This window comes from Oncorhynchus keta, unplaced genomic scaffold, assembly GCF_023373465.1.
Source record: "Oncorhynchus keta strain PuntledgeMale-10-30-2019 unplaced genomic scaffold, Oket_V2 Un_contig_3981_pilon_pilon, whole genome shotgun sequence".
Taxonomy (NCBI): domain Eukaryota; kingdom Metazoa; phylum Chordata; class Actinopteri; order Salmoniformes; family Salmonidae; genus Oncorhynchus; species Oncorhynchus keta.
Window position 1 is genome coordinate 471,800 of NW_026287538.1, and position 26,403 is coordinate 498,202.

General features: G+C 43.9%; 1 protein-coding gene across 1 annotated transcript in view; it reads right to left on the minus strand.

Moving 5' to 3' along the window:
- LOC118383227 (prolactin receptor-like) overlaps positions 1-26,403 on the minus strand; it is a 47,142-nt gene that overhangs the window by 12,047 nt on the left and 8,692 nt on the right. The window contains exon 2 of the mRNA XM_052509090.1: positions 7,972-8,084. Coding sequence (XP_052365050.1) covers positions 7,972-8,084 — 113 coding nt within the window. The remainder of the gene's footprint in view (positions 1-7,971; positions 8,085-26,403) is intronic.

Genomic DNA, 26,403 nt, shown 5'->3' on the forward strand with positions numbered 1-26,403 from the left:
TTGAGAGCAGCAGCTGGTAGGAAACTGAACTGAACCCCAAATCAAACAGCAGGACCTCGTGAGAAGGATTACATCTCCAACAGTGATACTCAGGCTGACTGGAACAAACAGTTACTGTTTAAATCCATTTATTTCCCTGAAGAAGCACATTATGTAACTTACAGTGACGTGGACACTTATGAGATAAACATTTTATAGACAGTACATTCTTCTTTAATGATTAACCCATGATATGTTTTATGAGGCTATTAAACCATGACAAGTTTTATGAGGCTAATGAACACGACCGTCTTGAATAAGGCTGTTCAATTGACAGTTAATGTTCTATGTACAGTATTTCCCATGTCAGGAAATACAGTGTTTTTGAGGCAGTACGGTAGTGACAGACTGACTTGTGTCACACACACACACGCACAAACGCCCACGCACACACACACACACACACACACACACACACACACACACACACACACACACACACGCACGCAAATACAACGCACGCACGCAAATACACACACACGCACGCAAATACACACACACACACACACACACACACACACACACACACACACACACACACACACACACACACACACACACACACACACACACACACACACACACACACACACACACACACACACACACACACACACACACACACACACACACACACACACACACACACACTCCCTGCTGTGGAGGTGCATCCAGGTAACATCTGTTGAGAGACTTATAATGAGGTGAGGTCACTAGAGAGAACAGGCCTTGACCTACCCATTGTCTAATGACTGACTGAGATTACTGGTCCATTGAGAAGTATTACTACATACTGTACTTCTTAATGGACCAGTAATCTCAGTCAGTCAGCAAATTAAACAAAAACAAAGAACCTTGTCAATGGATTTTTTCCGAATCACAAAATCCTACTAGGAAAACAGGACCACTCTGGAAACTGGCCTTATAGACTACATGTGACAGGCATATATAACAGTACAGACACTGCTGTACTTTAGATAGATATGACATTGGCAGTTTCCTATTCAAAAACGCTTGGCAGTGTTTGAGGAACACATACAGTGCTTTGGGAAAGTATTCAGACCCCTTCCCCTTTTCCACATTTTATTACGTTACAGCCTTATTCTAAAATTAATTAATTAAAAATCCTCAGCAATCTACACACAATATCCCATAACTACAAACCTGAAAACAGCTTTTTAGAGTTTTTTTCTAATTTATTAAAAATAAAAAACTGAAATATCTTATTTACATAAGTATGAATTTGAGGCACATAATGAGTTATTCATGACAACAACGAACAAGATGAAAATAGGGTCTATATACTAAGTCAACATACATACTGGTGTGTCAACCAGAGGGTCAATATACTGGTGGGAGGAGCGATAGGAGGACAGTCTCATTGATGACGTGGATGTCAGGTTGGATTAAATGTGGAAGACACATTTCAGTTGAATGCATTCAGTTGTACAAATGACTAGGTATCCCTCTTTCCAGTTCCTTTCATTGTAATGGCTGCAATGGAATACATGGAACTTTGACTCTATTACAATGAGCCCATCCTCCTATAACTCCTCCCACCATCCTCCTAGGATGTCAAAATGTAGTAGAGCTATATGCCAGTGTTTGTGGGTGGGGTCTCATTGTCTGAGCGAGACTAGCTGTCTGTAGGTGACGTGTGTGTGCACGTGTGTGTGCATGTGTGTGTGTGTGTACATGTGGGTGTGTGCAACTAACACTGTTACTGTAGTGAATAGCCATTACCCTCTGGCTAATCCCAGCTGCAGATATCAGTAAACAGGAAGTAGAGGAAACTAGATTTTGAAAAAGGACGACAATGCCTCTGAAGATGTTCCTCCTCTCTACGTTTTCTACCATTCATGTGATCTGGATGTTCTCCCTTCCTTCCCTCCTGGGCAGTGCAGTAATCACCTTACTGTGACATGTATTTCCCATTCCAGTCTCAACTATACCCTGTCTGGGTTGGTTCAATACCATGGTTCTCCCTCCAGCACCAACTCATCCTACACAAAGTCCTACGTCAATTCAGCTGTCAGTACCACTAACGCAGACAGCAACAACTCCCTTCTGTGGTTTGATGGTTCAGCTAGTTCACTACCTGGGCTGTGAGAGCTTACCTCCTCAACTAGCTGAGAGCTCCACTACATATTAAACTATGAACAACCAGCTGAGGGCTTACCTCCACTATATATTAAGACTATGAACAACCAGCTGAGAGCTCCACTACATATTAGACTATGAACAACCAGCTGAGGGCTTACCTCCACTACATATTAAGACTATGAACAACCAGCTGAGAGCTCCACTACATATTAGACTATGAACAACCAGCTGAGGGCTTACCTCCACTACATATTAAGACTATGAACAACCAGCTGAGAGCTCCACTACATATTAAACTATGAACAACCAGCTGAGGGCTTACCTCCACTACATATTAAGACTATGAACAACCAGCTGAGAGCTCCACTACATATTAGACTATGAACAACCAGCTGAGGGCTTACCTCCACTACATATTAAGACTATGAACAACCAGCTGAGAGCTCCACTACATATTAGACTATGAACAACCAGCTGAGAGCTCCACTACATATTAGACTATGAACAACCAGCTGAGAGCTCCACTACATATTAGACTATGAACAACCAGCTGAGGGCTTACATCCACTACATATTAAGACTATGAACAACCAGCTGAGAGCTCCACTACATATAAGACTATGAACAACCAGCTGAGAGCTTACCTCCGCTACGTATTAGACTATGAACAACCAGCTGAGAGCTTACCTCCGCTACGTATTAGACTATGAACAACCAGCTGAGAGCTTACCTCCGCTACATTTAGACTATGAACAACCAGCTGAGAGCTTACCTCCGCTACATATTAGACTATGAACAACCAGCTGAGAGCTTACCTCCGCTACGTATTAGACTATGAACAACCAGCTGAGAGCATACCTCCGCTACGTATTAGACTAAGAACAACCAGCTGAGAGGTTACCTCCGCTACATATTAGACTATGAACAACCAGCTGAGAGCTTACCTCCGCTACGTATTAGACTATGAACAACCAGCTGAGAGCTTACCTCCACTACGTATTAGACTATGAACAACCAGCTGAGAGCTTACCTCCGCTACGTATTAGACTATGAACAACTAGCTGAGAGCTTACCTCCGCTACATATTAGACTATGAACGACTAGCTGAGAGCTTACCTCCGCTACATACTAGACTATGAACAACCAGCTGAGAGCATACCTCCGCTACATATTAGACTATGAACGACTAGCTGAGAGCTTACCTCCGCTACATATTAGACTATGAACAACCAGCTGAGAGCTTACCTCCGCTACATATTAGACTATGAACGACTAGCTGAGAGCTTACCTCCGCTACATATTAGACTATGAACGACTAGCTGAGAGCTTACCTCCGCTACATATTAGACTATGAACAACCAGCTGAGAGCTTACCTCCGCTACATATTAGACTATGAACAACCAGCTGAGAGCTTACCTCCGCTACGTATTAGACTATGAACAACCAGCTGAGAGCTTACCTCCGCTACATATTAGACTATGAACAACCAGCTGAGAGCTTACCTCCGCTACATATTAGACTATGAACGACTAGCTGAGAGCTTACCTCCGCTACATATTAGACTATGAACGACTAGCTGAGAGCTTACCTCCGCTATATATTAGACTATGAACGACTAGCTGAGAGCTTACCTCCGCTACATATTAGACTATGAACGACTAGCTGAGAGCTTACCTCCGCTACATATTAGACTATGAACGACTAGCTTACTGTACCTCCACTGTATTAGTGCTATGACTGTGGTAATAGAGGGGCTGTGCTGTGAGAAAAAAAACCCCAGAAAATCACATTGTAGGATTTTTAAAGAATTTATTTGAAAATTATCGTGGAAAATAAGTATTTGGTCACCTACAAACAAGCAAGATTTCTGGCTCTCACAGACCTTCTTTAAGAGGCTCCTCTGTCCTCCACTCGTTACCTGTATTAATGGCACCTGTTTGAACTTGTTGTGGACACCTGTCCACAACCTCAAACCGTCACACTCCAAACTCCACTATGGCCAAGACCAAAGAGCTGTCAAAGGACACCAGAAACAAAATTGTAGACCTGCACCAGGCTGGGAAGACTGAATCTGCAATAGGTAAGCAGCTTGGTTTGAAGAAATCAACTGTGGGAGCAATTATTAGGAAATGGAAGGCATACAAGACCACTGATAATCTCCCTCGATCTGGGGCTCCACGCAAGATCTCACCCCGTGGGGTCAAAATGATCACAAGAACGGTGATCAAAAATCCCAGAACCCCACGGGGGGACCTAGTGAATGACCTGCGGAGAGCTGGGACCAAAGTAACAAAGCCTACCATCAGTAACACACTACACCGCCAGGGACTCAAATCCTGCAGTGCCAGACGTGTCCCCCTGCTTAAGCCAGTACATGTCCAGGCCCGTCTGAAGTTTGCTAGAAAGCATTTGGATGATCCAGAAGAAGATTGGGAGAATGTCATATGGTCAGATGATATATATAAATATAAATTTAAAAATATATATATATAAATATACATTTTTGGTAAAAACTCAACTCGTCGTGTTTGGAGGACAAAGAATGCTAAGTTGCATCCAAAGAACACCATACCTACTGTGAAGCATGGGGGTGGAAACATCATTCTTTGGGTCTGTTTTTCTGCAAAGGGACCAGGACGACTGATCCGTGTAAAGGAAAGAATGAATGGGGCCATGTATCGTGAGATTTTGAGTGAAAACCTCCTTCCATCAGCAAGGGCATTGAAGATGAAACGTGGCTGGGTCTTTCAACATGACAATGATCCCAAACACACCGCCCGGGCAATGAAGGAGTGGCTTCGTAAGAAGCATTTCAAGGTCCTGGAGTGGCCTAGCCAGTCTCCAGATCTCAACCCTATAGAAAATCTTTGGAAGGAGTTGAAAGTCCGTGTTGCTCAGCAACAGCCCCAAAACATCACTGCTCTAGAGGAGATCTGCATGGAGGAATGGGCCAAAATACCAGCAACAGTGTGTGAAAACCTTGTGAAGACTTACAGAAAACGTTTGACCTCTGTCATTGCCAACAAAGGGTATATAACAAAGTATTGAGATAAACTTTTGTTATTGACCAAATACTTATTTTCCACCATCATTTGCATATAAATTCATTAAAAATCCTACAATGTGATTTTCTGGATTTTTTTTCTCATTTTGTCTGTCATAGTTGAAGTGTACCTACAGTATGATGAAAATTGCAGGCCTCTCTCATCTTTTTAAGTGGGAGAACTTGCACAATTGGTGGCTGACTAAATACTTTTTTGCCCCACTGTACATACATACATATATATAAAGTCAGTCTTAAGATTGGTTTCTTGACTGCATAATGTTTTATCCAAAATGCAACAACAACACTAGCATTTTTAGCACCGGCGAATTGAATATTCATCTTACTAAATGAAGCACACTGAAAATGTCACTCATTTGTTCCCTTCTGTCCTTGATCAAGCTTCTGTTCTGTCAAAAGGGAATGTATTGGACTGTACTGTACTGGCCACATTGTCCATGATGAGTCTCCCACTGTGAGTTCTGAAGAGCTGCAGGGTACACAGACCAGACCGTGTAGGACGTAGTAGAATAGACAGCCTTCATGTCCTTCTCTCCACCCTATTCTCCCTGAATGAGTTTACATGCAGACACATTATCTGACGATGATAAACTCATGTAAGGGGAAGATGGTGGAAATAGTCTAATACACTGTTACCTTAGCTCATGGCTTAACCAGGAACAAACTGGTACCTCAGCAGCTCAGCTAAGTATATGATTATTCAGTCGCTTCCATAAACCGATATCAAGGTTTAACCAGACCAGCTGTCTTCCTCCCTCTGTAGAGGCAGCGTTGCTATGTCCGTGGGGGCCGGCAGGCAGGTTGGCCTGATATATAATTCACAACTCATGTTCTGTTTTATTCACTGAACAAGCAGCGAAGAGCAGGGTATCACACAAATGACAAGCTGACGACCAGGTTCCACAATGAGAGGATTGCTGCCTGCCCCACATCTGTTACTCAGACTGGAGGGGGAACGAGACAACAGAATTAGAAGCACTGCCTACTTTTGTTTCAGTTAAATGTTTTCCACAGGAAGGATGAAAATGCTGCGTAATAAACCCAAGTGACTGAATAAGAAAATCTCTTCAGTCCTGGTCGACAAGGGTGTGGACTGTGGAGGCATTTTTACATCCTAGAATAAACACAATTTATTATAAATGTAACTAGTTATCTAATTATTGATTTACCTTAATCAGCAAGCCCGTGATTAGTTTAATCAAGTGGTGATGCACTGACTGTAACTAAAACCTGGGTACCACCTGGACTGAAGAACACTGATGTAAAGTATTCCACACTACAAAAGAACAAACAACATCGGAAGTCCCTGGACCGTTTCTAAAGAGAGCCACCAGCAAGACATTTGGTCTTAAGCATGGCAGTGGCTGATTCAATGGGGCACACTGGGCTCTCTGTGTCCACTTCTGAGAATTTAGACATGTTTCTCTTGAACTGAACGCTGCTCAACAAACAACAAATGGGTGCCATACAGACTGAACCCATGGAACGACAGGAATTACCTCCTTTGCCCAAACAAAGTGGAACGGGTGGCACCAGAAATACAATCCAATTTCAATTGGACCGCAATGTTGCGACTACTGCACAGAGAGACACACAGAGACACAGATACAGCCAAAGAGATACACAGAGACACCCACAGAGATACAGAGAGACACCCACAGAGATACACAGAGACACCCACAGAGATACACAGAGACACCCACAGAGATACACAGACACCTACAGAGATACACAGAGACACCCACAGAGATACACAGAGACACCCACAGAGACACCCACAAAGATACACAGAGACACCCACAAAGATACACAGAGACACCCACAGAGATACACAGAGACACCCACAGAGATACACAGACACCTACAGAGATACACAGAGACACCCACAAAGATACACAGAGACACCCACAAAGATACACAGAGACACCCACAGAGATACACAGACACCTACAGAGATACACAGAGACACCCACAGAGATACACAGAGACACCCACAGAGATACACAGAGACACCCACAAAGATACACAGAGACACCCACAGAGATACACAGACACCTACAGAGATACACAGAGACACCCACAGAGATACACAGAGACACCCACAGAGATACCCACTGAGACACCCACAGAGATACACAGAGACACCCACAAAGATACACAGAGACACCCACAGAGATACACAGATATACACAGAGACACCCAAAGATACACAGAGACACCCACAGAGATACACAGAGATTCACAGAGACACCCACAGAGATACACAGAGACACCCACAGAGATACACAGAGACACCCACAGAGATACACAGACACCCACTGAGATATACAGAGACACCCACAGAGATACACAGAGACACCCACAGAGATACACAGGCAGCCAAAGAGATACATAGAGACACCCATAAGGATACACAGACACCCAGAGATACACAGAGATACACAGAGACACCCACAGAGATACACAGAGATTCACAGAGACACCCACAGAGATACACAGACTCCCACAGAGATACACAGAGACACCCACAGAGATACACAGAGACACCCACAGAGATACACAGAGGCACCTACAGAGATACACAGAGACACCCACAGAGATACACAGAGGCACCCACAGAGACACCCACGGAGATACACAGAGGCACCCACAGAGACACCCACAGAGATACACAGAGGCACCCACAGAGGCACCCACAGAGACACATAGAGACAGTCTATCTCGTGGACTTTGAGGTCAGGGTGTAGTGGGATGTGTGACTCACCGTCTCTGTGGTCATTGTCTGGCTGTAGAAGGTTCTGGGTCAGGGCACTGCATGCTACCCCGGGCAGGACAAGGACCAGCAGCCACAGCATCACACAGCTGTTCTCCAACGATCTGCCAACACACAGGCACACATGCGCACACACGCATGCACACACGCACGCACGCACACACACACACACACACACACAGGATACAGTTACACATCTGACTGGGGGCCTACTGTCTATTTATATAGTCATCAACATCGGGGTTCATCCCCTGATTCAAATCCCCCTGGGAACAGATGGACCCGTGTGTGTGTTCCTGTGCCTGTGTATAATTCCCTGGGTCAAGTCTGACAAGCCCAAGCCAGTGCCTCTCATCTCAAGACTATTCATGAAGGCAGACTGGGATTTAAATAGAGCTAGAGAGTAGTAGCTTATTCTACTAATCAAGACTAGTGTACATTTATTCAGTTATAGAAGCCCCTGGAAAAGACCACAGAGCTCACTTAGTCATGTAGGACCGGCCATTGTCCAATGTTAGCGCCGAGGGGCTAATTATTTAATTTGGCTGTCTGGTTATCAGTGGTAAGTAAATATAAACACGGTAAATAAAAGCAAAGTAAATGTATTTGTAATATTACTCAAAGGTGCTCATTCTAATTTCCTAAACATTCACTTTAAGGACAGTTTTTGTGATTCTGAGGTGATTTCAGTGATCCTAGTTTACTGTTTCAGTTGGTGGTGGACTGTTGGGGGTTGTTTGAGGCTGTTTGGAGGGTCATCTGGTGACACAGCAGTCAGAACATGGTGACACGTGTTCCGAAAAAAGCCCAGTAAAGTTTGAGCATTTGAGCACTAGATATCAAGCCTTTTAGAACTATACTCTAAAGACAAATACTGCACCAAAAAAGCTTAACAGCTTAAAACGGACATCAAAAAGATAAGACAACTCCCACCGGTCCCTATGTCAATAGACATTGGGGATAATCGGCTTTTTGATCTGTGGCTGAAGCAAGTCACCTGCCTCTCCTCCTCTATGCCCAGCCCCTGACCCCGGCCTCTATCCCCAGCCCCTGCCCCCGGCCTCTAACCCCAGCCCCTGCCCCCGGCCTCTAACCCCAGCCCCATGCCCCCGGCCTCTATCCCCAGCCCCTGCCCCCGGCCTCTATCCCCAGCCCCCGGCCTCTATCCCCAGCCCCTGCCCTCGGCCTCTATCCCCAGCTCCTGCCCTCGGCCTCTATCCCCAGCCCCTGCCCTCGGCCTCTATCCCCAGCCCCTGCCCCCAGCCTCTATCCCCAGCCCCTGCCCTCGGCCTCTATCCCCAGCCCCTGCCCCCGGCCTCTATCCCCAGCCCCCGGCCTCTAACCCCAGCCCCCGGCCTCTATCCCCAGCCCCCGGCCTCTTTCCCAAGCCCCCGGCCTCTAATCCCAGCCCCTGTCCCCAGCCCCTGCCCCCGGCCTCTAACCCCAGCCCCTGCCACATGTCTCTATCCCCAGCCCCTGCCCCGGCCTCTATCCCCAGTCCCTGCCCCCCGGCCTCTATCCCCAGAGCTTCCAAAAGGGTTCTTCGGCTGTCCCCATAGAATAAACCTTTTTTGTTCCAAATATAACGCTTTTTGGTTTCAGGTAGAATTATTTTGGGTTCTATGTAGAACACTCTGTTTAAAGTGTTCTAAATGAAACTCAAAAGGGTTCTTTCTACCTGCAACCAAAAAGGGTTCTTCAAAGGGTTTTCCTAAGGGGACAGCCGAAAAACCATTTCAAGAGTGTACGTCACTGCTCAAACCCCTGATCCGCTCAGAGGCTGGTGCTTTTTGCCCCCGCCCACATCCTTCACCAAGCAGCCCCTTCCTTCTCTCCCTCCTTCCCAAGCTGCCCCTTCCTTCTCCCCCTCCTTCCCAAGCTGCCCCTTCCTTTTCCCCCTCCTTCCCAAGCTGCCCCTTCCTTCTCCCCCTCATTCCCAAGCTGCCCCTTCCTTCTCCCCTCCTTCCCAAGCTGCCCCTTCCTTCTCCCCCTCCTTCCCAACCTGCCCCTTCCTTCTCCCCCTCCTTCCCAAGCTTCCCCTTCCTTTTCCCCCTCCTTCCCATGCTGCCCCTTCCTTCTCCCCCTCCTTCCCAAGCTTCCCTTTCCTTTTCCCCCTCCTTCCCAAGCTGCCCCTTCCTTCTCCCCCTCCTTCCCAAGCTGCCCCTTCCTTCTCCCCTCCTTCCCAAGCTGCCCCTTCCTTTCCCCCCTCCTTCCCAAGCTGCCCCTTCCTTTTCCCCCTCCTTCCCAAGCTGCCCCTTCCTTCTCCCCCTCCTTCCCAAGCTGCCCCTTCCTTTTCCCCCTCCTTCCCATGCTGCCCCTTCCTTCTCCCTCTCCTTCCCAAGTTTCCCTTTCCTTTTCCCCCTCCTTCCCAAGCTGCCCCTTCCTTCTCCCCCTCCTTCCCAAGCTGCCCCTTCCTTCTCCCCCTCCTTCCCAAGCTGCCCCTTCCTTTTCCCCCTCCTTCCCATGCTGCCCCTTCCTTCTCCCCCTCCTTCCCAAGCTGCCCCTTCCTTCTCCCCCTCCTTCCCAAGCTGCCCCTTCCTTCTCCCCTCCTTCTGCCCCTTCCTTCCCAAGCTGCCCCTTCCTTCTCCCCTCCTTCCCAAGCTGCCCCTTCCTTCTCCCCCCTCCTTCCCAAGCTTCCCCTTCCTTCTCCCCCTCCTTCCCCCCTTCCTTCCTTCCCCCTCCTTCCCCATGCTACCCCTTCCTTCTCCCCCTCCTTCCCAAGCTGCCCCTTCCTTCTCCCCCTCCCCTCCTTCCCTCCTCCCAAGCTGCAGGCTGCCCCTTCCTTTTCTCAATTCATTCCCCTCCTTCCCATGCTACCCCTTCCTTCTCCCCCTCCTTCCCAAGCTGTCCCCTTTCTTCTCCCCTCCTTCCCAAGTGCTACCCCTTCCTTCTCTAGGAAAAACCCCTCCTTCCCAAGCTGTCCCTTCCTTCTCCCCCTCCTTCCCAAGCTGCCCCTTCCTTCTCCCCCTCCTTCCCAAGCTGCCCCTTCCTTCTCCCCCTCCTTCCCAAGCTGCCCCTTCCTTCTCCCCCTCCTTCCCAAGCTGCAGGCTCACAGCTTGGGCTGCCCTCGGGAGCTGGAGGATAAGAAAGGATCGGCTGTCTCTCATTCTCTCAATTCATTCAAAGGGCTTTACTGGCCTGGGAAACATATGTTTACATAATAGATAATAAACAAAAGTGAAATAAAGAATTTAAAAAAGAACGGTAAACATTACACTCACAAAGGTTCCAAAATAATAAAGACATTTCATATGTCATATTATGTCTATATACAGTGTTGTAACGATGTGCAACTAGTTAAAGTACAAAAGGGAAAATAAATAAACATAAACATGGTGTTGTATTTACAATGGTGTTTGTTCTTCACTGGTTGCTGTCACGCCCGGATCTGTTTCACCTGTTCCTGTGATTGTCTCCACCCCCTCCAGGTGTGGCTTGTTTTTCCCAGTGTATTTATCCCTGTGTTTCCTGTCTCCCTGTGCCAGTTCGTCTTGTATGTTTCCAAGTCTACCAGCGGTTTTCCCTTCTCCTGTTTTTGGCAATTCTCCTTTTTCTAGTCCTCCCAGTTTTGACCCTTGCCTGTTTCTGGACTTTGTACCCGCCTGCCTGACCATTCTGCCTGCCTTGACCACGAGCCTGTCTGCCCCGCCTGCCTGACCATTCTGCCTGCCTTGACCACGAGCCTGTCTGCCCCGCCTGCCTGACCATTCTGCCTGCCTTGACCACGAGCCTGTCTGCCCCGCCTGCCTGACCATTCTGCCTGCCTTGACCACGAGCCTGTCTGCCACTCTGTACCTCCTGGTCTCTGATCTGGTTTTGAGCTTTTGCCTGTCCATGACCATTCTCTTGCCTACCCCTTCGGTTTAATACACATTGTAAGACTCCAACCATCTGCCTCCTGTGTCTTTATTTGGGTCTCACCTTGTGCCTTGATAGTTGCCCTTTTCTTGTGGCAACAGGTCACTCATCTTGCTGCTGTGATGGCACACTGTGGTATTTCACCCAATAGATATGGGAGTTTATCAAAATTGTAATTGTTTTCAAATTCTTTGTGGTTCTGTGTAATCTGAGGGAAATATGGTCTCTTTTTCTCTCCGATCAACTGACCACTTGACTCAACAGACCAATTAGTAAATACAACAGTTACATGTAAAAAACAAATCCTGTGTCTGAATATTACTGTGCGTTATGACTGATTTATAAATATGTCTACTCATTGGCCACAAAGCCAATGGTCGGTTGAGTTGAACCTTGGAACAGTTGGATTTCATTCAAAATGCGTAGCTCTACCAGACACCAGTGTACTGTATTGCTACTGTATATATGAGTAACTCCACTTGACTGTGGTCCGGAGGGAGGCGCTCACATGAGGTTTGCATGGTTAAGTAGGTTAAAATGGTGAACTATGTAGGGACTTAATGTCTGAGACGGCAGAACAGCATCCCAGACAACTGTCACAGGAACAGAACTAGCTCCTTGACCCTGTGCTATACAAAACATTAGGAACACCTTCCTAATATTGATTTGCACCCCCTTTTGCGCTCAGAACAGCCTCAATTTGTCAGAGCATGGACTCTACAAGGTGTTGAAAGCGTTCCACAGGGATGCTTTTGACTCTAATCCTTCCCACTGTTGTGTCAGATTGGCTGGATGTCCTTTGTGTGGTGGACCATTCTTGATACAAACGGGAAACTGTTCAGTGTTAAAAACCCAGCAGTGTGGCAGTTCTTGACACACTCAAACCGGTGTGCCTGGCACCTACTACCATACCCCATTCAAAAGACACATATGTTTTGTCTTGTCCATTCCCCTCTGAATGGCACATGCACAATCCATGTCTCAATTGTCTTAAGGCTTAAAAATCCTCCCCTTCATCTACACTGATTGAAGTGGAGTTAAAAAGTGACATCAATAAGGGATCATAGATTTCACCTGGATTCACCTGGTCAGTCTGACATGGTGTTCTGAATGTTTTGTACACTCAGTGTACATGTATAATACACACTTTTACATGTGTGAAAGAGGAGAAATAAAAGCATTCACCTAATTATTTTGTATAATTGTTTATTTGAATTCTTTGCGGTAGGGAAGGTCCACAATTTCCTAGAGAGACTGGGTGAACTTTTCTGAGATTGGATAACCTTTCCAATAGTTGCTTAGGCTACTGCAAGTGTTTCAGTCTCCAGCCATCGATCATCATCATCATATCTGCTAGCCTGCTTTCATGTCTGCCAGAGATTTCCACAGCAAGAAACATGAGCATTCTTCAACTGAATGGTTCACGCCTGATGTCCTCAATTGCCCTTCGTGCCCACTCCCATACCCTATAATTCTGTATTTCTTTCTGACTGTAATGTGTATACAGGTAGGCCAGAAAAGCTACATCACTGATTGGAAGATGAGTGGCAACCCTGATTAGAAGCACCTGCTGCTCATCGGTTGCTCACTTGTGTTCCCTGCAAATGTGGTTCTCAACTCAAATAAAATTGTACCTACACACGGAGGAAGGCTGCAGAGCCAAAACATCTGTGTACGCTATCCCAGATGCAGTGAAAATAATAACGAAAAGAAAAGGAAAATGAAGTAAGATTTATGAGAGATCTTTTTGCGTGCAGACACATTACACCTTTTGTTTGTCATTCTTCAACTTATGAAATTAGTTTTATTTGATCCCCTCAAAATCAGTCTGATGTTGGCTAGCGGTCCTTACCGCCGGTCCTTACCGCTAGCAGTCCAACTGATGTTGGCTAGCGGTCGTTACCGCTGGTCATTACCGCTAGCAGTCCAACTGATGTTGGCTAGCGGTCCTTACCGCCGGACCTTACCGCTAGCAGTCCAACTGATGTTGGCTAGCGGTCCTTACCGCCGGTCCTTACCGCTAGCAGTCCAACTGATGTTGGCTAGCGGTCCTTACCACTAGCAGTCCAACTGATGTTGGCTAGCGGTCCTTACCGCCGGTCCTTACCGCTAGCAGTCCAACTGATGTTGGCTAGCGGTCCTTACCACTAGCAGTCCAACTGATGTTGGCTAGCGGTCCTTACCACTAGCAGTCCAACTGATGTTGGCTAGCGGTCCTTACCGCCGGTCCTTACCGCTAGCAGTCCAACTGATGTTGGCTAGCGGTCCTTACCACTAGCAGTCCAACTGATGTTGGCTAGTGGTCCTTACCGCCGGTCCTTACCACTAGCAGTCCAACTGATGTTGGCTAGTGGTCCTTACCGCCGGTCCTTACCACTAGCAGTCCAACTGATGTTGGCTAGTGGTCATTACCGCCGGTCCTTACCACTAGCAGTCCAACTGATGTTGGCTAGTGGTCCTTACCGCCGGTCCTTACCACTAGCAGTCCAACTGATGTTGGCTAGTGGTCCTTACCGCCGGTCCTTACCACTAGCAGTCCAAATGATGTTGGCTAGTGGTCCTTACCGCCGGTCCTTACCGCTAGCAGTCCAACTGATGTTGGCTAGTGGTCCTTACCGCCGGTCCTTACCACTAGCAGTCCAACTGATGTTGGCTAGTGGTCCTTACCGCCGGTCCTTACCGCTAGCAGTCCAACTGCAACCAGCGGCCGCAACGGCCCTCGAGGAAAAGCTAATCCAGCATTCAGAAGGGTCCCCCTAAAACTGTCACTAGGAATGATCATGTGGCCATTAATGTGGCTATTACATGTAGTGGGAACAGAAAAGTAATTTGCAGTTTGATTATTATTGCTAAACTGCAACAGTTATCCTTACAAAAATTATCTGTTCGTTTAACCGTGACATTTTGGAATGTTCAACTGAAATTGTAACTAAGTAACATGTTTGCTGCAAGTAGAACACTTGTTGAACTCACCTCAGGGAACACTGGAACTCTGCCAACATTCCATTAGAGCTCTTTGTCCTCAGACAAATCTCTGATGACATTTTGACCTACTAAAATTCTTTCAATGGCCCTCACAACATCGCCTGAAGACCTCCTCAAAATAGCCTCTTACTCAGAAACCTTTAATCTCTTTTTAGAACCCAGGTAGACAGTCTAGTGGTGCAGTACTGTGACCCAAATACGGATCCTAAGGCATAGGGTCATGGCCCAGTGTAGAGTGTCCAAGCCAATACACTACATATGTGCAACTGACATTGACATTTTACTGTGCCATCACATAGGATGCTTAGTACACAGTGTATGTTCGGCCCACTGGGTTGAAGTCAATTCCATCTTAACTTCTCATCCCCAGTTAACTCTACAAACGGCAGTTGAGGATAATAGTAATGAAAGACGCCTCATAGAGAATGATTGGCCATTGCCACTGCACTTTAAAACTCACTGGTAAACAGACTTAGCCTTATTCATCATGTCATTCAGCCTCTCTGAATAAGATAGGAGGAGTTGATATTGCCCACAGAGTATTATTTGCCTCTCTTTCACCAGAAGAGTTACTGGACTGTAAAGCTGCTCCACTTTGATGGAACATCTTGTTTTTTTTTCTCATGTCCAGCAGCAAAACAAAAAATTAGAAGTGGTCACCTTGGTACCAAGAGAAGGCTCTCCATGGTTACAAATGCAACTCTCTCTTGTGCAGCAACAACAGGGAGCCAACGTGTTCTCTTTCAGAGGTTTTGGCACATGGCTTATCTGATCAGGACAAAAGGCGATTGCTGGGTCACACAATTACACCTGGAGATTAAATCAATGTAACAGATGATTTTCCATGGACTTGGAAACAACTAATCCCCTGTTCTACTTTCTCTCACTTACATAACAAACCAACATATTTTTTCTGAGATTAGTGAGGACTTTCAGATCCAGGGAATATAATAATAAAGCTGGGAATATGGGATATAGAGACAATATGGGATATAGGGACAATATGGGATATAGAGACAATATGGGATATGGGACAATATGGGATATAGGGACAATATGGAATATAGGGACAATATGGGATATAGGGACAATATGGGATATAGGGACAATATGGGATATAGGGACAATATGGGATATAGAGACAATATGGGATATAGGGACAATATGGGATATAGGGACAATATGGGATATAGGGACAATATGGGATATAGGGACAATATGGGATATAGGGACAATATGGGATATAGGGACAATATGGGATATGGGACAATATGGGATATAGGGACAATTGTGGTCCTTCTGTGGCTCAGTTGGTAGAGCATGGCGCTTGTAACGCCAGGGTAGTGGGTTCAATTCCCGGGACCACCCATACGTAGAATGTATGCACACATGACTGTAAGTCGCTTTGGATAAAAGCGTCAGCTAAATGGCATATATTATTATTATTATTATTATATTAATATGGGATATAGAGACAATATGGGATATAGGGACAATATGGAATATAGAGACAATATGGGATATGGGACAATATGGGATATAGGGACAATATGGGATATAGGGACAATATGGGATATAGAGACAATATGGGATATAGGGACAATATGGGATATAGGACAATATGGGATATAGAGACAATATGGGATATAGAGACAATATGGGATATAGAGACAATATGGGATATAGGACAATATGGGATATAGGGACAATATGGGATATAGGGACAATATGGGATATAGGAACAATATGGGATATAGGGACAATATGGGATATAGGGACAATATGGGATATAGGGACAATATGGGATATAGGGACAATATGGGATATAGGGACAATATGGGATATAGGACAATATGGGATATGGGACAATATGGGATATTGGGACAATATGGGATATAGGGACAATATGGGATATAGGAACAATATGGGATATGGGACAATATGGGATATAGGGACAATATGGGATATAGGGACAATATGGGATATAGGGACAATATGGGATATAGAGACAATATGGGATATAGGGACAATATGGGATATAGGAACAATATGGAATATAGGGACAATATGGGATATTGGGACAATATGGGATATAGGGACAATATGGGATATTGGGACAATATGGGATATAGGGACAATATGGGATATAGGGACAATATGGGATAAAGGGACAATATGGAATATAGGACAATATTGGAGATATGGACAATATCCTAAAATCACAGACCTGTCATTAGTATAATGATGGTCCTTGAGGTTGGAGAAATCACAGACCTGTCATTACTATAATGATGGTCCTTGAGGTTGGAGAAATCACAGACCTGTCATTACTGTAATGATGGTCCTTGAGGGTAGTGAGATCACAGACCTGTCATTACTATGAAGATTGTTTTTAGTAATGCCTTTGTAGTCATCTTACTATCTGTGAATGTGTTATAGAGTTCGCCTGTAATGCTGCTTTGCTACTACTGTCATTGTGCATAATGTGAAGGAGGTCATTGTGCATAATGTGAAGGAGGTAATTGTGCATAATGTGAAGGAGGTCATTGTGCATAATGTGAAGGTCATTGTGCATAATGTGAAGGAGGTCATTGTGCATAATGTGAAGGAGGTCATTGTGCATAATGTGAAGGAGGTCATTGTGCATAATGTGAGGGAGGTCATTGGGCATAATGTGAAGGAGGTCATTGTGCATAATGTGAAGGAGGTCACTGGGCTTGTTTAACGGACATCTTCTTCCCTTACCAGCTCACATCTAGACTGGGACTCAGGACCTTTGTCTCACAAACACATGTGACTGCCCCATTGATGACGTCTTAGACATATACGCCACCGATAAACTATTAGGTAGCTTGGGTGGAGACAATTTAAGCTGAGGAGTGATATGGTTAAATGCCCATCTGGAATGCGTCCTGTGTTATGTATTGTGTTAGGCATTTCGCTCTGGATAAATGATTAAATTCCAATATAATCCAATAATTCAATAAGCATCTTGGAGAAAAACAAAAGGGATAATGTCCACCACTAAGTAAACAAAACATTTAGAAATAATTATCATGGGGCTTATTTTCATATCAAGGCAATCTTGAAGAAAAACAAGAGTGCCTTGATGAGAAAAAAAATTAAGTCCCACAATACATTTTTCTACATTTTTTTATTTACTAAGTAGTGGTCATTATTCCCTTTACTTTTCTCCAAGATTCTGAATTAGTGAAATATATTGGAATATAATAATTTATCACGTCATAGACTAGCCAAAGAGCACCTTATAACAAGCCTCAAAGATCTTATAATTATTATACATTCAAGCGCACCAGCACATTGATTTTCCTCCCCAATAAGTAAGTTATTTATCACCAATCAAATCCAGGAACAAGTACCAAGAGCTGGAGCAGCTGACGTTACTAAACTGCTATTACAATGCTATTCCATAGTCAGTAAACTAGTCATATTCTGTATCATGACGATTAAGCATTGTGAATCAGCAGTAAAGATCGTGTGCTTTGATTGGACACTTTGTACAGTACGGGGGGTTAATACATGGCCTCAGGTGCAATCCACTAGTGCTAATTCTATTAAGCATGAGGGTTACTGGGACAGCATCTGACACGGAAAGCTGCTCAACGTCTTGCACTCGTTTAACCTATAATCCAAAATAAAGATGCACGCACAAACACAGAACCAGTCTCTCGTGACAGGCTCGTCTCTCTTGTGACAGGCTTGTCTCTCGTGACAGGCTCGTCTCTAGTGACAGGCTCGTCTCTTGTGACAGGCTCATCTTTCGTGACAGGCTGTCTAACATAACTGGCCAGTGTTTACGTGAGATTTGGCTCTACAAAATTATAGCCTGCAAATGTCCCATGTTTTGAATGTGTATTTTGCTGCAAGGACTTTTGGTGAAAAGTATTAACTATATACATCAATATACGGTGCATTCGGAAAGTATTCAGACCCCTTCCCTTTTTCAACATTTTGTTACGTTACAGCCTTATTCTAAAGTGGATTAAATAAAACATTTTCCTCATCAAATCTACACACAATACCCCCTAATGACAAAGCAAAAACAGGTTTTTAGAAATGTTTGCAAATGTATTAAACATATAAAACAGAAATACCTTATTTACATGAGTATTCAGACCCTTTGCTATGAGACTCAAAATTGAGCTCAGATGCATCCTGTTTCCATTAATAATTATTGAGATGTTTCTACAACTTGATTTGAGTCCACATGTGGTAAATTCCATTGATTGGACATGATTTGGAAAGGCAAACACCTGTCTATATAAGGTCCCACAGTTGACAGTGCATGTCAGAGCAAAAACTAAGCCATTATGTCTAAGGAAGTGTCCATAGAGTTACGAGGCGGGATTGTGTCGAGGCACAGAACTGGGGAAGGGTACTAAAAAATGTCTGCAGCATTGAATGTTCCAAAGAACAGACTGGCCTCCATCATTCTTAAATGAAACAAGTATGGAACCACCAAGATTTTTCCTAGAGCTGGCCGCCCGGCCAAACTGAGCAATCGGGGAGGTGATCAAGAACCCGATGGTCACTTTGACATAGCTCTAGAGTTCCTCTTTGGAGATGGGAGAACCTTCCAGAAGGACAACCATTTCTGAAGCACTCCACTAATTAGACCTTTAAGGTAGAGTGGCCAGACAGAAGCCATTTCTCAGTAAAAGGCACATGACAGCCTGCTAGGAGTTTGCCAAAAGGCACCTAAGGGACTCTCAGACTATGGGAAACAAGGTTCTCTGGTCTGATGAAACCAAGATTGAACTCTGTGGCCTGAATGCCAAGTGTCTGGAGGAAACCTGGCACCATCCCTACGGTGTAGCATGGGAGTGGCAGCATCAAACTGTGGGGATATTTTTCAGCGGCAGGGACTGGGAGACTAGTCAGGATTGAGGGAAATATGAATGGAGAAAAGTACAGAGAGATCCCTGATGAAAACCTGCTCCAGAGCACTCAGGACCTTCCAACAGGACAACGACCCTAAGCACACAGCCAAGACAATGCAGGAGTGGCTTCGGGACAAGTCTCTGAATGTCCTTGAGTGGTCCAGCCAGAGCCGGGACTTGAACCCAATTGAACATCTCTGGAGAGACCTGAGAAAAGCTGTGCAGCAGCGCTCCCTATCCAAGCTGACAGAGCTTGAGAGGATTAGCAGAGAAGAATGGGAGAAACTCGCCAAATACAGGTGTGTCAAGCTTGTAGCATCATACCCAAGAAGACTCGAGGCTGTAATCTCTGCCAAAGGTGCTTCAACAAAGTACTGAGTAGGGATGCACAATACATCGGTGAACATATTGGAATCAACCAATATTAGCTAAAAATGCCAACATCGGTATCGGCCCGATGTCTAGTTTAACGCCAATGTGCAAAACCGATGTCAAAGCTGACTTGCATACCTATTTAACGTAGGTACATGACGTAATGACCCCACGTAAAATGTTGCAATACACACGCAACACAGCATTCCTAACCTAGCCCACAATGTCTGCTGTGTGGATCGAGCAATCAACAAGTTGAGCAGATTTGAAAGAGTAAGAAAATTTCAGCGAGACAACTCAAGGTGAAATCCATTGCCGGCAAGATTATGGAATTCATTACCCTTGACAATCAACCGTTCTCTGTCATGGGTGATGTTGGCTTTCGCTGAATGGTCGATCGCCGGTACACACTACCAAGAACACTATTTTTCAGATGTTGCCATACTGGAGTTACACGGTAATAGCGTCACTGCTATTAGCTTCACCACATACTATGGAATGCCGTTTGGGTCTTTGCGTGTCAAAAAAGATACACGTCAAATAACACTACTTGACACATTAAATAAGCTTTAAATTAAAAACGTCAAATAACACAGTTCTATTATAGAATGTTGTGTGTTCTGAATTTGCACGTGCAAGCCAAGCGCCATCACTACTATCAGTAGTGCTGTCAAAACTGTACAAAAAGTATGTAAACAAGCAAACACCGGCCACGAACGATGTGTTTACAATACTGTGTTGGTAATGAAGCATTATTTGTTTGACCGCAAATTCTGGGGTACCTAGCAAGCACCAATAAAATCAGCCTGAAACCCATGACCAGTAGAAACTGCAGTCATTTTCATTATTCTTAGCAATGATTTAGGAATCCTTGTGAGTAAGTAGTAGCTAGGTAGCCACTTGTTGTTCGCCTATTGAAATTGAACTTCAGTTCATAAAATAAATAGCTAGCCAGCTACTTAACCCTGTTAACCCTTAACCCTACCTAAGCAGCCAGTTAGCTTCATCTGGCTCGACCGGACCGGATTATGTGTTGTGAAGCTAGCCACAATAAGGATTGAAACAATAGTGGAATTTGCGGTTTGCCTGCAAAATAAAAGTACCTCTTTGAAAGTGATGTAGAAGGTTACAATTGGTGGAACCATGCCATATTTAGACTAGATAATGTTAAACAAGGTTAGAATGTGAAAATGAAATGGGGTATCAGTCTATTCGGTGACACCCACAGAACACAACTGTGAAGCGTTTACGCAAATATTAGCGTTGTAGCTCTTATCGCAGGACTGTGACTGTGTGAAATCACCTCCCCAGTCAGCCTATTGTATGTATTGACATTCATATTGCACTGTACAGCTTTACCTAAGGATTGGGGATCAATGAAATGGTGTATCAGTCTACTCAATAGCCAAGATATTTTTTCCCAACGTCCTCCTCAGAGTTATCAGACTCCAAAACATCCACACAGTATTGTTTTTCCTCTGGAATAGTGTTCAATACACATAGGTTGACAATAAATGTGGCTCAATTCACAGTTGTTTCAAAGTCCCGCAATAAAAGCTAATGTTCTCTGGGTGTCACTGAGTAGACTGATACTCCATGTCATTGATCCACAATCCATAGGTAAGGCTGTACCAGTGAAATAAGTATGCCCCCAATGCAATTCTAAAGTATAATACTTCCAGTGTGATTTTAACAGATTTTTGTCAAATTAACAACTTCTTGTCTTTTGTTGATTTTATATAACAACATTCCAACCTCGTTTTGCATGATCTATTCAATTATGGCATAATTCTACTATTTGTATTCATTTGCATCACTGTCAATGACATACTTTTATTTTGAAGGCTAACTGTAAAGTCCACTATTGTGGCTAATCCTTATTGTGGCTAGCTTCACATAGATGGGTCCGCCCACTATTAATCAAATAAGAACTGTCTTATAAATGAGGGTTATTTTAGACGATCACACCTAGCTATATAGTTAGATAGCTAACTATAGCTACTGAAACAGATTATGTCATTTTGCTATGTTTTTGGGGAAGAACATTGTTTGCATCCATGAGCTAGCTAGCTTTTTTAATGACCAGCACTGTAGGTGCGCGAGACAACTTTACCAGCCTCATAGCATAGGTATCGATGAATCGTTGTGACATATGAAATATGAGTGAGAGTGTAATCAATGTGTAGTAACTACGTAAGAAATGAATGAAGGCGCTAAATTATTATGTGATGTGCAGTCATATTCAGGTCCTGATTGGTCAACAAGCTTATATGGGCACGTCAAATAGTGTTATTTGACACATCAAATAGTGTTATTGACACGCAAAGACCCAAACGGTGTTCCAATCCTGGTTGGGAATGAAATGGCTGAACAAATGAACAACGAAACAGCACAGCAAGTAAGTGAAAGAAATAGGTTTTGATTATGTTTTACTGGTAATGGGGACATACATAAATGCCAACAAGATAACTTTTTGGGCAGTGTGGTGTGTGTGTGTGTAACCTTTATTTAACTAGGCAAGTCAGTTAAGAACAAATTCTTATGACGGCCTACCCGGCCAAACCTGGACGACGCTGGGCCAATTGTGCACCCCGCCCTATGGGACTCCCAATCACGGCCGGATGTGATACAGCTTGGATTTGAACCAGGGACTGTAGTGACGCCTCTTGCACTGAGATGCAGTGCCTTAGACCACTGCGTCTATGTGTGCGTGTTAACTATGTAACTGTACTAGAATGCGTAAAAGGCCCCTAAAATGTTAAATATCGGTTATCGGTATCATGTTTTTTTTGTCAAGAAAACTATTGGATATCGGTATCAGCCAAAAATGTCATATCGGAACATCACTAGTGCTGAGTAAATGGTAAGAATACTTATGTAAATGTGATATTCCTGTTTTATTTTATTTTATACATTTGCAAAAAAATCTAATAACCAGTTTTGCTTTGTCATTATGGGATATTGTGTGTAGATTGATGATGGGGGGAAAAAACTATGTAATCCATTTTAGAATAAGGCTGTAACGTAACAAAACGTGGAAAAAGTCAAGGGGTCTGAATACTTTCCGAATGCACTGTACATCTCAAAATAAACATTGATGATCTCCCTGTCTCGCTCAGAGATAAAACAATAAATACATGCCACAAAAATGTGTGTATGAAAGTTTCCTTAGCAACAGATACAGTTGTCTTGCAAAAGCATTCTGACCCCTTGGATTTCTTCACATTTTATTGTGTTACAAAGTGGGATTAAAATGGATTTAGTTGTCATTGTTTTGTCAACAATCTACAAACAATACTCTAATGTCAAAGTAGAATATATATATATATATATTTTTTTAGATAAATAAAAAATTACAACTAAAATATCTTTGTTGCATAAGTATTCAGCCCGTTTGTTTAGACACACATGAATTAGACCAGGAGTCAAATGTGGCTTAAATATCACATAATAAATGACATGGACTCTGTGTGAAATAATAGGGGTTGACATGATTTATGGCTAACCCTTCCTCTGTCCCCCATACGTACATCTGTAAGGTCCCTCAGTCAAGTATTGAATTTCAAGCACAGATTAAACTACAAAGACCAGGGAGCTTTTTGAAAGCCTCATAAAGAAGGGCAGTGATTGGGAGATGGGTAACAATAACAAATCAGACTTTGAATATCTCTTTAAACATGGTCAAGTTAATAATTATGCTGTGGATGATGTATTAAACCACCGTCCTTCTGAACTGAGATGCAGCACAGGAATGAAACTGATCAGGGATGTTACCATGAGGCCATTGGTGATTTTAAAACAGTTACAGAGTTCAATGGATGTGATGGGAGAAAACTGAGGATGGATTAACAACATTGTAGTGACTCCACGATAATTACTTAAATGACAGTGAAAATAATACAAGTATACAGAAAAAAAAATCCAAGTAAGGCATCTTGTGTGAAAACAAGGCACTAAAGTAATACTGCAAACAAACATAAAATGCTGCAAAGGAATACACTTTTTGGCCTGAATGCAAATCCTTATGTTTGGGGCAAATCCTGGTTCCGTCTGATTTACACCAGACACTGGGAGAGGAATTCACCTTTCAGAAAGACAATAACCTACAACACAAAGCCAAATCTACACTGGAGTTGCTTATTAAAGAAGACTGTAAATGTTACTCCGTGGCCATGTTACAGTTCTGACTTAAATCTGTTTTAAAAAAATGTACTTTTGCAAAGCACTGTGGTTCTATTTTGTTTATAATAACCCTGCTGTCTGTCTGTCTCCCTGTGTTTCTGTTTCTGGAAGGCCAGGGATTTACACAACGTGCTGACAGCTGAGGGAATGTCCTTGGAGCCTGGCTGCACGTGACACTAAAGCTCTTGTAAAGTCCCTCTCCCTTTCTCTCCTTTCTCCCTCTCTTTTTTCACATGTTTATCTCACACTCTGTCCATGATAAGGCCCCAGCTCAAAGTCCCCCTGCACATGTCATTCAGAACTCGGTGAACTCTGAACTCGGTGACCTCTGAACTGCAGCGTATTTGGTGTTTTATAAGTGATGATGTAATGTGTTCAGATGACTGGAGAGGAGGAACACGATCATCTAAGATAAATGTGTGAAAACAGACATACCACCTAGTGGAACAGGGCCATCGGCCAAATACTGGGAAAGAAGAGTGGGACCCGTTGTATTAGGGGTTGGGTGAGGCAAGAGCAACAGAATGTCTAGTAATCTGATCATTGGCAAATGAGTGAAGGAGTAGATGTTCTATTGGGCTTTTGATGCAATCATTTCAGGTCTCCCTCGTAAAAGACTAGCCTGACTTCAATGGGACTTACTGGATAAATAAATAAAAAGCCAATAATGGTTATAAATACTAGCATGGCCAGTGGCCACCTGCCAATCACCTCAGATACAGACAGTATCATAATATCATTATTATCTCTGTCAGATTATTATTATCATCTCACGCTGTTCTTTTGTTATTGTAAATTAGTATCAAGTTCAAGACACTTGACCCTCTGGGCTCTTTAGTCATCCTAAACCTGTTATGATGACTAGGCCGGTCTTACATGTGGATATGGGTTGAAGTGAGGTCCTCTATGTGTACTGATGCACCACCTGGAGCACACTGTAATTCTGTCTCTCTGGCCTCTAGGTAAGTGATACGAGTACATTGCTACTTCTATGTACAATCTCAAACGTAGTTTGTCGATCTATTTTCAAACTACTGGCTCAGTAAAGGTGCCCTATGGGTAGGAGGGAGTTCTATAGGTAGTCATTATGATAATACCTGGCTGACAGATAAACCGTCCATATTGTACTCAGTTCACACATGCAGTATGTATCAGAGACACTGAGAAGGCGGAGGAGAGGGGATCAGAACCCATGACAACGCCAGAGCCTAGCACTGACACACACACACACACACACACACACACACACACACACACACACACACACACACACACACACACACACACACACACACACACACACACACACACACACACACACACACACACACACACACACACACACACACACACACACACACACACACAATGTGTTAGCTGTAGTCATGCCGACATATCTAATGAAGCAGAACTTTTCTGTTAGCTGCTCCCCATGGGGCCGTTATGGCAGCCTCTAGTTCATCAATATTCTATTCTCCCATTTTGTATTCTTCTCTGCTAATAATTTTTCTCCATGGATTTTGACTATTTCATAAGGGTAATTCTTTATGTAAGTTTTTATCATTATTATTATTTAACAACATTTTTATCATTTGTTCAATTATTTGTTATTTTAACATTATGTTTACCCTTGTGTGTGTTCAAACAGATTAATGAATCAATAAAGAATTAAAGAAATAGAGTTATGAAGCCAAACTCTCCAACATGGCTCTGGTCTCAGCAACAGGTTGTAATCTAAACTCTCCATCATGGCTCTGGTCTCAGCAACAGGTTGTAATCTAAACTCTCCAACATGGCTCTGGTCTCAGCAACAGGTTGTAATCTAAACTCTCCAACATGGCTCTGGTCTCAGCAACAGGTTGTAATCTAAACTCTCCAACATGGCTCTGGTCTCAGCAACAGGTTGTAATCTAAACTCTCCAACATGGCTCTGGTCTCAGCAACAGGTTGTAATCCAAACTCTCCAGCATGGCTCTGGTCTCAGCAACAGGTTGTAATCTAAACTCTCCAACATGGCTCTGGTCTCAGCAACAGGTTGTAATCTAAACTCTCCAACATGGCTCTGGTCTCAGCAACAGGTTGTAATCTAAACTCTCCAACATGGCTCTGGTCTCAGCAACAGGTT